This window comes from Palaemon carinicauda, chromosome 1 (assembly GCF_036898095.1).
Source record: "Palaemon carinicauda isolate YSFRI2023 chromosome 1, ASM3689809v2, whole genome shotgun sequence".
Lineage (NCBI taxonomy): Eukaryota > Metazoa > Arthropoda > Malacostraca > Decapoda > Palaemonidae > Palaemon > Palaemon carinicauda.
In genome coordinates this window covers 43,396,590-43,411,833 of record NC_090725.1, presented here as the reverse complement: position 1 = coordinate 43,411,833, position 15,244 = coordinate 43,396,590, and the positions used below count along the sequence as shown (strand labels likewise).

The window sequence follows — 15,244 nt, the reverse complement described above, 5'->3', positions numbered from 1 at the left end:
CAACAATCAAACAGGATGCAACTCCTCCCGTTACATCAACAACAGTCAAACAGGAAGCAACACCTCCCGTCACATCAACAACAATCAAACAGGATACAACTCCTTCCGTTACATCAACAACAGTCAAACAGGAGGCAACTCCTCCCGTTACATCAACAACAGTCAAACAGGATGTAACTCCTCCCGTCACATCAACAGCAATCAAACAGGATACAACTCCTCCCGTTACATCAACAACAGTCAAGCCAGAAACAACATCTCCCGTTACCATGACAACAGTAAAACTATATACAACCACTACAACTACTTTATTAGTATCGAGTACCAAATCTCCAACATCGTCAACAAGAAATCCAATGTCGATAAATACAACTATAACATCTACAACTCCCAATTCGGCCAACCAAACGACAACAGGAACTACGTCAATGGGATCATCAACTTCGTCATGCAATGTTACCAGACTCTATTGCTGTGAGTGTTATGAATTCACTGAAATTACTGTTCCCTGTAATATCAAATGTTAGTTGACTCCTAAGTTTTTAAAAGTAATAATCTCAGTAAAGTTGACATAAATTTTAACGATAAAACAGCTTCATAATAACATACAAGTTTCGATATTATATTTTGTTTGTGAGTTTAAAAGTTTATCTTCTTCCTTTATTATTGAATTATGTATTAGTTCAACTAATTAGATCTTGACAAAATATGTTTGTAAAAGTAACTGATATCGTCGCTATATAAAAAACAGCAGAGTAGGCTCATAAAGAGTAAGTTGCTAAAAGAAATAATCTCAGAAAAGTGGGCATAAGAGTTAAAGATAAAAAAGTTTCAATATTACATAAAAATTTCAAGATCATATTTTATCACGCGTTGAAAAAGTCATCTTATACCATCGTCACTGAATTTTGCATCGGCCTGACAAAATATATCCTAACACAATATAGGATTGATAACGTCGTTATTTTAAAGTTTGTTATCAACCTATGAATATCTGTTTCTTATCTCTGGAACAGCTGATTGTGGTATCGCCAATATCAGCGTAACTGACTCAAGAATTGTCAATGGAAGTGATGCATCACCAAACGAGTATCCATATCAAGTAAGACTTAAGCTAAACTTTACAAATAGATCTTACCCCTGTGGTGGCTCTATTATAAAACAGAAATGGATCCTCACTGCAGCACACTGCATTATCGATGAAGGGTTAGTCATGATGGTTGTTTTGTTTTATTAATAAATTTGTCTTGGTTAGTATTTTACTAAATTGGTAATACATGCGATCTTAGTATTTATAATTATCATGTAACAGAATCGAATGAGAATTTTAGCTTTTTACGTCTTTCCTTTTTATCCTTTTAAAATAATGTCCAAACCATATACCATTCTGTTCAGGTAACTGAAGATTTTAAGCATTATTTTTGCAAAGGGTTTGATGGGCTAATCAATCTTTTGAATGTTAAGTAAAAGGGTCTCAGGGGTAGATAATAAACGTTTTTTTGTTTTTTTTTTTTCCTTTTTCTCTTATATTCCAGTAGGTTATATATTTGGTGAGGTTTCTTTTTTATTATTTTTTATTCACTCTTTTGTCATATTATATATTGTTGATGTTCAGCATCCAAAAGGTTCAGCCTTGTCTTTTTATTGATGAGTTTTCGGCTTTTGCAAACGGTAAAGGTCATACCATTCGTGTCAATCCCCTAATCTCTCTCTCTCTCTCTCTCTCTCTCTCTCTCTCTCTCTCTCTCTCTCTCTCTCTCTCTCTCTCTTTTAGAACGAATTATAAATAGCTGTCCAGTGTTGTTTATGTGACGAAGTCTATTACGTTTGATGATCTATTTCAGTTGAGATTAATTTAATTTTCAATTAAAGTAATGCAGTACAATATCTTGTATCTATATTTTGCTAAATTTGAGTTCGTAATTTTATATGATAAATTGGAAATGGTTATGCCTCCTTGTTAAACTCGAAAAAAAAACATTAACTTTAATCATTAGTATCTAACAGTCAAAATAGTTTTAGCTCAAAAAACCTCTTAAATGTGGTTAATAACACGTTCAGTTCTTTTGAGTTGCTAAAAACGCGCTGCTAAAGATCTTCAATATACCAGGCAACTCCTTTTCTAACTTTAATTAATATAAAAAAACAGATATAATGAAGAAATAAAAATGATCAATATATTCATATGCAATAGATTACACAAAATCACACCAACGAAATTTAGTCGGGAAGGTTGATCCATATGGAAGAGTTTATGTTCGGATTCTTTGGACACTCTAGCATGGTCTTTAGAGGCGGAAATAGAAAATCATCGCTTAGAATTCCTTCAACTTATCAATGTAGGTAACAACTCCCTCCTGTGGAATCTTAGGGATTAAAGCTTGCTGGTCATGGTTTGGACATAAACATTAGCTGGGATTAGCTTGTGTATTTACACAGTAATCTGATATACAGACACCACTTTCAAACGGAAACGTAGGAGATGTTTATCTTAATAAGATACAGGACTTGGAATATATTTTATATACAGTAGCAAAACCATTTGAATGATCTGAATTGAAAGTTTACAATATTCATCATTAGGGGTTAGTTTCTGTTTTAAACATTAAGTGCTGTTGTACCGCATGCATATCACTCATTCGTGCACAGGTTCAAGTATACTGAAGCCAAGTTTTGCATCAAGGGTGTGACTCAGCTAAGTACCAAAGCAGATTAAGTCCTTACGGTGATCTCCAAGGACACTTTCCCGGTAATATACAATTGGATGTGTGAGCAATGAGACACACCTATAATGTAAGACGACCACTAATCATATCTCCTGGAACAGTCTTCGCCATCGCCAGTTTGCCACATAGCGGTTTTCTCATAAACCGTTGGAGGACCAAAAGGCTTTGCTCACCCTCAAGGAAATGACCAGTATAGCTCGATCACAACCTGCAACATATGGCTCTCCACATGAAATGAATATACTTTGTAACCTTTGGGTAAGGCGCCTAACCGAAACTGTACGTGCTGCTATCCTCAATATTGATATTTTGCGCATGATGGACCTGGTGACCAAATTCGAAGCCTTATGGACAGCCAGTTAAACAACTTCCACACCTCCACTCTTGACGAGGGGAACCCCTATTCAACATCCATGGAAGCCGACATGAATGCGATAAGACACAGACGCCCACCCCATGACTTGTAGGCTAGCAACAAAGCTACATACACCCACATATACAACACCTCGCTTACGCCCAACCAATGACCCCTCCAGCCTCTTCCTGATGCCCATCAACTGCAGTTATGCAACTACTCCCTATTCAAAGCTGCTGGGAAGAAATGTACAAATAGTTGTCAGTGGCTGAAAACCGTATGAGTATGCCATCCCTTATGGCAGTGGCCTCCTCTGTCACTATTTTTTTTTCTTATATATATGACGCAGGTAAGGGTGAGCAATTTTTGGTAAACACGGGCGCTTCCTGTCCACTTCTGCCAAGGCCTCTCTGAAGGACACAACGTACAGGGCTCAACGTAGTCTGTCTGGGTCTGCCGATATCTCCCTGGTGGGTGCCAATGCAAAACCCACCTATGGTTATGTAACCCTCACATTATAATATGAAAACACCAAATACATTTGTAAGGTTCTTGTTGCTGACATCATATTGGAAATCTTCGATGCCGACTTCCAATCACACTTCATCCTCCTGGTTGGTGTAGCTCACTGACAGTTAGTCAACGCGGATTCATACTTCTCGACGTTTCTCAAATCCTCCCCCTCCGACCTCCCTCTCCAAATGAGAGCACCAACGAATGTCTGCCCCCACCTCCTGACACAGTACCCAGAAATTTTCCCTCCAGAATTTTGTCAAACACCTACATTTCCCGCGAAACATACTATTCATTGCCATATAAAGATGACGGAGCCCCCAGTGTTTGCCAGATACACACATATGGCATTTGATCGTTTGGCAGCCGATAAGTAAACGTTTAACGAAATGGAAGGAAAGGGTCTTTGCCAAAAGACCTCATGCCCATAGTCGTCACCCTTGCACATCGTCCTGAAGAAAGATGGTTCTCTTCATCGGTGTGGGGATTATAGGTGCATGAACGTACAGTTAGAACCAGATCACTACCTCTATCATATATGGCCGACATGACCTCCTACTTGCACAAAGCGAAAATTTTCTCCACGCACGAACTCCTTAAGGGGTAATATCAGGTGCCACAGAAGACATCCCCAAATCCCACATCACCACCTCCTCCAAAGTATGCACCTTCAATTACTCATGTTTTGGTCTTTGTAACGCTGTGGCCCATTTTCAACATCTAATGGACGCCCCCCCCCCCCCCTCTCTCTGTATATGTTACGTGGACGACACACTTGTGTTCTCTTCCTCCAAAGAGGAACACCTACGTCATCCTCGTATCGTTGTAGGTAGCCTGCAACAGAACAGTCTTATAATCAGGTGCGACAAGGGTACATTTAGTGCCAACAAAATATCATTCTTATGTCACTGCCTCCCTCCTGTAGGAGTACACCCCCTCCCTGAGAAGGTAGCAGCCGTTCAGAATTTCCCCACGCAATCGACCACCAAAGCACTGCAAGAATTCTTTGGCTAAATCAACTATTATCACCGTTTCCTGCCAACCATCGTCACCACTCCTGCCCCCCTCTATGCCTCCCTCAAGAGCAACTCCAAAGAACTGAAGTGGAGTCCCCTTCAAGAAGAGTCCTCCTACAACGTAAAGAATGCCCAATCAATCGATCCTGCTCTCACTTTTCCCATGCCATATGCACCACTTCTTCTCTCTTAGATACCAGAAATGTCGCTATTTGGCAGTCCTGGTGCAGGTGGTCAAAGGCTTCTCCCATATCATTGGCCTTCTTCAATAGGAAACTGTCAAAGTCGGAATCTGGCTACTCTGCCTTTGTCCATGAATTCCTGGCGGTGCACCTCTTTATTCATCACTTTCGCCACTTCTTGGAAGGTAGGTCCTTAATCATTCACACGGACCACATGCCTCTGGTGCATGCCTTCACTTGATAGTCCGACCCCTATTTCATCCGTCAACACTGACATATTCCCGCCTTGCCTGAATACAATTGCAGCCTTCAGCACATCCCTTGAAAAATTAATTTTATGGCCGATGCCCTGTCAGGAAACACACTGGCCGCCATCCACCTGAGATTAGATTAGAACGCCTTGGCTGCAGCCCAATGAAAAGATACAAATTACCAAGCATATAGGACATCCTGCACATTTTTCTGTTGGAAAGACATCCCACTCGATGACTCCAATGCCAACCTCCTCTGTGACGCAAGTACTGGTAGACCTAGAGCGGTGATTCATTCTCCCATTCCCTGGCAGGTGTTTGATTTCATTCATTGTATTTCCCATTTCTTGCATCGTTCTACTACGCAGCTGCTGGAGACAAAGTTCATTTGGCATGGCATGACTAAACATGCCAAGAATTGTGAAACCACCCGTGTCCAAAAGTACATCGACACACGGATTCAGAGTGGGCACCTTTCCCCAATCTCAGTGGAGATTTTCCCTCATTTATGTTGATATAGGTCCCTACCCACATCACAAGGACATTGTTAACTTTTGCTGTCATCAACTGGTCCACTTGTTGGCCAGAATCCATTCCCATACAAACTGAAATATCAATCTCTGTACATATGCCTCACTCTCAGGATGGATAGCCAAATTTGGTATCCCAGAGCATATTATTTCCAACAGGGGTACCACTTTCAACTCGTAATTATGGATATCATTGGTGATTCTTCTTGCTATCACACTTTATGAAACAACCGCATACAACCCTGTACCCAAGGTATGGTTGAACTTTTTCACAGTACCATCTAAGCAGCCTTGATGTCCCACTTCAAGGACTCCAACTCGTTTATCCAGCTTCCTTGGGTCCTCCTGGGATTAAGGACCACTCTTAAGGATACCCAGGATTTCTGAACAGCTGAAATGTTGTATGGCGACCCATTGGTCATCCCTTCCGATTTTTTTCTATTTGCAACATCATACAACAATTTCCAACAACTACGTCATATTGTGGGAAAATTTACTCTATGCCGCCTGACTTCAAGCCCACAGCTAAGCAACACCTACTGACAGATTTCTACTCGACAATGCTTGTTTTTCTGCACAACGACACTAGCATGCCACCATTAATGACCCATACACCTTACACAGGCCCATTTCCTGTGATCCGTTGTACAATGAAAGCATTCCTCCTGAACATGCATGGCAAAAAAGGCTGGGTTTCCATTGATCACCTAAATCCTTCATGTCTCATGCCAGATGACCTTCCTACAGTACGTCTCTCAAGAGCAGACTACCCAATTTCACATAAATGTCTTTTTTAGGAGGGGGAAGCCATGCACCGCACACATATCACACGCTCGTACACTGTAACAGTATTTTCGTGTTTTTGTATATTATCGTTACCACTTTCCCCTGGCACTTATAACTGGTTTCTGCTATCATGTACCTGTAACAATCTGTATGAATATTTGTGATATTTTTTCCTGTAAACTGTTGTTATAAAATTTTGCTGTTTCTGGAAGTAGAGTCAGTTACATTCACTACGATTATCAGTTAATACTTAACTGGTGCCTCTGCAGACGATCATACTGGTGAAAACAAAAATATCTACCGTAATGTCTTGTGTTTAGTGTTAGTCCGTTTTCATAAAATTCTGATGAGGTCGTGTGAGATGCTGGATAATGGTTCCAACATTACTTCTCCCATGCTAAAGAAGAGATTCAAGTGACTAATGCGTTTTCTTTGATATATGATAGCTTGAACCTGTTATCGATACCCAACTAGTTCTGCCTTTAACTAACATATCAAAGCATTTCTGTTTTCAAAATTATAAGCAATGGGGTCCTGAACATGCATGTGATAGGGGGATTAGTACGAATTTATTGATGAACACATTTTGTACGTTCTAGTTTTTTGGGGGAGTTGGATATTTTGGCTGAGGTACATGTTTTTTCTAGATGGAGGAATTTATTGTTACTTCACAAGTTTTTTTTTTTATATTATATTATTGTCCTTTCAAGCTCCTTAGTTATGTCTGCAATGCTATATAAGGATTACTTATCTTCTTCTATTTGCTGGTACTCTCAGCAGGGCAGCGATGTGCTGGTACCCATGTGGATAAAATAGGTTTCATAGGCCACATAAGGTCACATTGTATACTCTGGGAAATTCCAGATCGAGGCAAGAGGTACTTGCTCCTAGAGTGGTGATTGTTGCTGCCCTTGGCATGATTTGTTTTAGTGGGAAGGTCTCTCTAAATATTGTGAAAGTAATGTCTGTAGTGATGAATGCTCAACCCTATGATTTGCCAGAGAATGCTACTTGTGTATTTCGATGTCCATGTATCTTTAGAGAGGTACCAATTTTGGTAGACACATGAAGGGTGTTGGGTTCTCAATTCAATTATTCATCCAAAATGAATGGGATAAAAAAACTTACATTCATCTGTATTGATGAGGAATTACATTTCATCGGTGATGTAGAAACATTTAGTATTCTCTTTTTTCCATTGCCTGAAAGAAAGATAGCCAAAGACAGACTCGTTTTCCCAATATGATGCAACCAGTCTGGCCGTTGCTGATAGTTAGTAGGTTGGCCTGCTGAATATTTTTTTGACACCATGCCCCCTCTCTCACACTCTCGATTCCAACTCTCAGATAGATCTCTAATGGAAGAAACAACAACCATTTGGTTTGTTGGTCTGTAGTCTCTGGTGCGGCGGTTTCTTGATAAAGCACTTGTAGTGCCTTGAATATTGTACGGGAATGGTGGCAAAATCTAGCTCTCTTAGAAGTTGAAAGTGTATGGCATCCAAACTGCCGGTATTTAAGTAAGCACTACCGATGTGTAGGCCATGCAAACCTCATTTATTATTTGTAAAAATTCTTGATGAGCATGGTGGAAGAGTTGATAATTGACACAGATATTCTACATTGTAACTCATCGTGTCTTGTTGGAATCCTTGGTGGGTATTGTTGCTAGTCATTGGAGTTTCTTGTATATGTGTGCGGACTACTGATTTCCTATTGTCATTCCAACGTTGTCCAGAAATTTTCTTGTTCTGAGAGCTGCAGGCATACTGAGAGATGAACTTCAGAGTTTCATATGAAACTGTGGTGTCTGGCTCGGCTTTGACTTAAAGTTAGTTTCACCCATAAAGAATAAAGCCCTGCAGATTGAGTATTACAAAAGGAAGTATTCGATGTAGGCATAGGCTGGGATTTTGTCTAAAGAATTAAGTCACTCAGCGATCATCTATTTTCTTGTCATAGTTTGGACACAAAAGCTGGCAGGAATTACCTGCTTTATTTTCAAAAATAACTCACACGAAGTCACTCTTTACAAGTAGAATGTAGATGGCATTATTTATCTCTAAATCTTATGCGATTACAATCAGGTGTGTTTCTACAAACCTATTAAATGCTTGGGTTATATCTTATTTACAAAAAAAAAAATAAAAAATATAAAAACATTTGAATCATCTGAAATGAAAGAGTATAATATTCCTTATTAGTGTTTGGTATCTGTTTTCAAGATAAATTCCCGTCGTTCCTGGAATTAAGAAAAAATTTCTTCGACCTCATGTTTTGAAGCGGTCCAAGGAATGTCGTGTTTTTTGTGTCTAGAATATCACTGCAAGAGCAGGACGCTCAGTAACGGTTCTTACCAAGGCATCTTCTTCCAACAGAAACCCATAAAGTGTAGCAACCGATATAAGTGTGAACAAATGAAATAGGCAACAACTATCCCAAAATTGATTATATGATTAATGATATACATTTTTTTTGGTAAACTAATTACAAGAGTTTTCCATCTACTGGATTCTCGATGGTTAGATCGAAATAAGACCTTCCAAGGATCATTCACAATAAACCTTCTTTTTATTCTCATATAATATTAATAGTATGTTACCTGAACTCAATATTTCTAATATCTCAGATAATATCTAAATGTCAGGAAATCTATATTTCACTAATATAATCAAATCTTCATGGAGTCTATCACAAAAGGGTGAAATTCTTTGCTTTGATATAATACACCATAATGACAGGAAGCTTAATTCTTATTCTAAAGTCAAATTATTCGTCCTTTCATCAGCTCATGAATTTTTTTCCATACTGTTACAGGAGAAAAGGAGAAGAAATAGAAAAAAAATAATGGTTAGTCATTTGCCTAATGTATTTAAGGTAAATTCCTAACCTTTCTAAACTTCCTGAGTCATTAAAATTTTAATTTATCATCCTATTTCATCTAATCGCAGGTTATTAGCTGATACCATAGAGGTTTTTTATGGACACATAGATGACCGTCAAGCCAAATCAGTCATGGCCTCCAGATTTTTTGCTCATGAAAATTATAATGAGGCTTCTTTTGTAAGTATGAAGTTCTTTAAGATTCGGTTACATTGTTTCCATATGCACAGGTCTTATTTTTCAGAACCATCTCAATACAAGTCTTTTATTTCGTTCTTAATTTCCTTAAACCTCACATAATGTCTCAACGCATCGTTGATTTTATGGTTTTAATTGAAAATTATTTTATTTATTTTTCTTTTTATAATAAACGATATCGTCGTCAATGACCTTATAAGTTAGAATGCCAGAAAACCTCATATCAGCCAATCAATCAACCCAATGTTGGTTTTGATTCAGATTATTTGGGTTGTCCTATAAACAGTCACACCATTCCTCATTTGTTAAATAGCAAATTTTATAATTTTTTTACTATGATTTGCAGTCAGCATCATAAACCTAGTTCCTATAAAATTTGCTTAACAAACACAATTGAACCATTTTTGTATGTACTGTTCTTTTCATGGCATTGGAAGTTTACTTTTAAATACTTATGTATATCGAGAAATTATTAAAAATGTTTAAAAATCATGTTAGCTCTCTATGTTTAAAAATACTACTGTCAACAATGAATCTGAAACTATAGAAATAAATTAAAATTGGAATTGATGTATTTTTCGCAAGGAGAAATATCGAGTAATATAAGAAACCGATAAGTAGAAATAAAAGAAATGAATGTTACATATCACTCATCTCAATAATTTTGATTCCAACAGAAACACTGGACACTATAAAATAAGGCTAAGAAAATATTTTATAGTAAGGTAGTATTTAAAAATAATTGTAAATTAAAAAACATGTTAATTAAAAATAGTTCGGGAAATGATAGTAATATAGTATAAAACATTCCTTGTTCAGAGTGTAACTTATTCTATGTCGGCCAAACATCCAAAGGTATTTCATTCAGATTAAAACAGTATAAAATGGCCGACTTTAAGGGGTTCTCTTAATATTGCCTTACCCTCCCACTGCTTAGGAGCAAGTCACACTTTTGGATGGTCATGTTAATGACTACAGCCAAGGGAATTTTGTTGAGTCCTTTTTAATCTCCTGTACCAAAGGTAGATATTTGAATATAAGCGCTTGTCTGTTTCCGTTAATCCGGTACTATCCATATATCTCAAATCTGACTTTTCCGGAATAATAAAGAAATTGATAGATCTCATTCTCCTGTATAAATACAATGTCTTTGTATATGAATTCTCATTGTTGAATCTGTTGATGTCCCTAATGGATGAAAGTACTAACTCCAATCAAGTTTTAATTATTCCTTCATGGGCAATAACACACGCAGATATATACTGTATATATATATATATATATATATATATATATATATATATATATATATATATATATATATATCTATTTATGATATAGAGATACAGCGAAAATCTTTTAATTATTGATAACGATAAGTAGAAGTGGAGTAAGTTTTACATGATCATAATGAATAGCTTTTGAAAATACTGCATTCACATTGATAACTTCTTCAATGTCCAACTGATGCCTGAAAATTATCAGACATTCAAGTGTAACTAACAAGAAATTATTATTTTTTCTTCCTTCTCCTTTTTTTCTGCATAGGCAAATGACATAGCGGTGGTTGAACTTTCAGAGAACTTCGATTTTTCAGATCCTACTATTCAATCAATCTGTATAGCCGAGGAAATTGACATTCCTTTTGGTGGTAAAGCCATTGCTACTGGGTGGGGAGCACTTTCAACAAGTAAGTGTTTTTAACAAATTATTCACCTTCATCATCATCATCACCCCCAACTTCTATTGACGCAAAAGGCCTCGGAAAGATTTCACCAGTCGTTTCTATTTTTAGTTTTTAAATCAGTACCTCTCTATTCCTTATCTCTTAATTCAGGTTTCATAGTCTTCAGCCATGTAGGCCAGGGTCTTTCAACTCTTCCGGTGGCTTTAGGAGCCCAGTTGAAAGTTTGATGAACTAATCTCTCTAGGGGAGTGGAAAAGCGTGCCCAAACCATCTCCATCTACCCATCTTTTACTCATTCAGAAAATTTAACTTATCTTTTGTATCACTGAATAACTTCTCAAAATTATGTATTACATACTACTTTTCAGACTTAATCAAAGCTGGATAGTTTACCCTATGTAAAATATCCATTGAATAAGTTTTGTATATTCTGCGACCACGATTGAATTAAAAAAAACACCTCACCTCTTTTTCCATGTATTACTTTCATCTCGGTAATATAGCCTTTTTTCAGATGGAGATTCCCCCGAGATATTACAAGAAGTCGCAGTGGATATAATTAATAACACCCTGTGTGAAGAATTATTCATCTTGCCACCGGAGGGAGAGAAGGCAGTTTGTGCTTTTACTCCTTATAAAGGCATATGCTTTGTATGTATGAAGAAAGTCTTGTTGCAGATCAATTGATTAGACCAAAACAATAAAACAATAGCATAATTCTTATGATAAATTAAGATAATACATCTTAGAAAGGAGAGTTAAATATTTCGTTTGAAATAGTCTGAAATATAATCATTTCAAAATAAGAGGGATGGACGTTGAAGACTAATATACAGAATATCGATGCATATTTTTTTCTGAAATTTATTATAATATTTATTTTTGCTGTTTCTAAGAACTAAGACTAATCGTCGTTACAGTTTTTTTTTTCTTTTTTCTTTACGTGAAGGTCACGGAAAGTCTTTGAGTATTGGTTGTTATCTGAGCTAAATACAACGAACATAACCTGGTCTTTTAATACGTTATGTGAGATAAAGGATACAAGAAAATAGCATATTTTCTACGAAATATGTTATCAATGCATTTATTATATAACATGTGGGGAAAAAAGGTATATGCATAAAATCTAGTCCGTGTGAATCATGAACGTCAGCCTCTATTAGCCTCTGAATCACATATAAAGGGATATTCGTATAACTATCAATGGGTTTAGGGCCAGAGTTTATCTTAATACTCTCTTCAGTATTTAGTTCACAATCAAGAAGAGTAATATTACTTCAAAGGTATAAAGTTATTCCTAAAATTGACTATATAATCTCCGATACTTACATAAGTACCAAAGCTATCAGTAGTAACGTTAATGTGTGATACAGTTGGCTTCATTAATTCCGCTACACTTTAACAAAAAGAGAAACTCGTTGCAACTCTGGCTGTATAACAAAGCACCTGAGCTTATAAACACCTGATTAAAAACACTTTTACTAATTTTACCAGGTACTGTTAAGCAAATAACACTATTTCCTTAAACAGAACTTCGTGAAATTATAAAAAAATGCTTATGATCACGCATTTAAACCTCAGTGACTTTTACAGGCAGTGTTGTGAACAATTTCTCTTTTGCTAAACACGGTGTTACATGCTAAAATGTACAGCTGTCTGATATCTCTTCAGCTTCCCATGAAGTGTACAACAATTAATAAAGACTATTGCACTTACAAACAAGGGCTAAATGAACAGAATGAAGGGTAAGGTAGGCTTGCAGAGTTACTCGTCGTAGGTACTAGTTCCTTATTGAACCTACTTTAGTTTCTCTAGTCTTGCTGAATTATCATGGCAGCATCAAATATGTCTACATAATATAACAAAGTATTTCATGTTGCATCAGAAATTGAATTATAATACTATCAAAGGTCATATATGTCATCAACTCCCCAGCAAGAAGGCCATCCACAAATTTTTGACCTAGCGCAACACGTATAAAAAAAAAACATCGTATGGGTGTCATATTATACAGCACATTTTGTGAAAATTACTTTTGGGAGATATATTATCTAAATTTTTCATGTAAATATTTTTTTCTTTGAATTAGAGAAAAGAATCTTGAGAATATTGTGGACATAAGAATCAATTAGAATTTATTCATATCATCAATGATAAAGTTGAAAATTTGTAATTTTGCATAAAATGTTAGGAACGTTATTAAACAAAATGTGATTTTTTTTATAGCATGTTTTCCCGGTAATTCATATGATGCAATTATAATTTATTCATATACTCAATGATCAAGATGAACAAATTTAGTCCTTTAATTGAATGTTTTCCGGATAATTTCCAGTACTTCGTTTTGAATTTCCAGGGGGATAGTGGTGGTCCTCTTGCAGCCAAACTCTGTAACGATCGTTGGGTCGTGTTTGGAATTTCGAGTTACGTAAGTGGTTTCGGATGTGCCACTGCAACCATTCCTTCTGTTTTCACAAGAGTGCCGCCTTATCGCTCTTGGATTGATGAGAAAACTGGATCTGCATCTTGCTGAATATGGAAGGATGGACTCAATTTTCTATGATGTCAAGATTGGCTCCTAGATTTGATAACTGATTTATTAAGGGTTTTTTTCATAGAAGTCATAGCAATTATTCTAAATGCTCCAGTGTATTCTTGAACACTGTATTTGAAATTATAAATCTGCATCCCACATTTCTAGATTTATTTATCACTTAGAGTTTCAAGAACATTTGAAACTTTTCATATTTAAATCTTTCTAAGTCCCAGAGGTTCTCTCTTTTAGAGTCCTCGTAGCTGCTTCTTGGTTTGGATTTTCTAATCATCTTCCAACTTTTGTTATTTCGTATAGGAAACGCAGATAACCAGTGTGTGAAATATATCTTAAAAAAAAATATCTAAATAAATAAATAAATAAGTTCACTTCAGAGTTAGTGCTAAATGTGTTTGTGATATTATTTCGCAAGATTCTAATTTCATTCGAAGGATTCTATTTACATAGAATTTATCAAATTAAAAAACTTTTTTCTTCATCAAAGGACATTAGACATTCAAAATCTCTTCAGGAATACTTAACATCATTACAAAAGGTGTGAGTTTTACAGTTCCACACACCGTTAAGAAACCGTAATTTTGATCGGAAATTCTCCGTTAAAATATACTGTTTTCAGCTATATTTCAGTAAAATACAGGTGACCGTAATTTACCGTACTTTGTTATTATCTTTTATGGGCTAGTGGCCGTAAAATCACTACTTTACGTCAATATATCTGTTTTCAAAACGGCAACACTTATTCCAGGACTTTCACCGTTTTTACCGCGTATTTTTTACCCTTGTAATTATTACCAAACCAAAAAGATGTGTTGAAACAGCTTCTGAAGTTTCTTATGTGTGTGGAAGTATTGCATATGATAAATCCATTTGTTCAAGAAGAGAAACTTACATAAAACAAAAAATAAAAGGGGAGTGTGTCTAGAAATTTGAAAGATAACGTACGGCCGTCTCTGCAGTCACTGAAAGATAAATATTTAGATAATGGTAGTATTTAAAAACAGTTAAAAAGGAACAAACGTGTGAGTTCAAAGATTGCTTTAGTAACAATTGAGTATAGCAGGAGTAAGACTCTTGTAATGAGTGCGTAGGTCAATGTAGCAAAAAGGACATGAGTAAAAAGAATATAACTTCTAAAGAATTAGAATATTTGTCTATCATTTTTTTAAAACAAGAAGGAATATTTTTTTAAGAAATTATAATACAAAGCAAAAGAGAGATATATCAAATTGTAAGTGGCTATGGAGTCCTAGGATCTATGGTAATAGAGATAGGGGGTTTAACTACAATTTTCAGTAAATAACAGGTCAATGAAAAAGGTTTTACAAGACTACGAACAAGTGCAGATTATTTAAAAGAATAAGAAGTGAGAAGAGCAACGACAAAAGATATATTATACTATCATAAGGGTGAACCAAAAGTAGATGTAACCATATGTTAGAGTTTTAGAAGCAATGTAAACATTGTAGAGTCTATGCAGTGAGATCTAGTGTTGTAGCCAGTGATTTTAGCCTTGGGTGGGGCACTCCACTTGTCGGCGCCGTTCTTCCCCGTTCAAAACGACCTA

The 15,244-nt window shown here is 36.2% G+C and overlaps 1 protein-coding gene across 1 annotated transcript in view; it reads left to right on the top strand.

Moving 5' to 3' along the window:
- The window catches only part of LOC137641953 (uncharacterized), a 16,809-nt gene extending 2,989 nt beyond the window's left edge, over positions 1-13,820 (top strand). The window contains exons 2-7 of the mRNA XM_068374525.1: positions 1-474; positions 1,017-1,206; positions 9,310-9,421; positions 10,988-11,129; positions 11,641-11,777; positions 13,483-13,820. The exon at positions 1-474 is cut by the window's left edge and continues 1,164 nt beyond it. Coding sequence (XP_068230626.1) covers positions 1-474; positions 1,017-1,206; positions 9,310-9,421; positions 10,988-11,129; positions 11,641-11,777; positions 13,483-13,659 — 1,232 coding nt within the window. The 3' untranslated portion in view covers positions 13,660-13,820. The remainder of the gene's footprint in view (positions 475-1,016; positions 1,207-9,309; positions 9,422-10,987; positions 11,130-11,640; positions 11,778-13,482) is intronic.
- Positions 13,821-15,244: the final 1,424 nt, after the last annotated feature.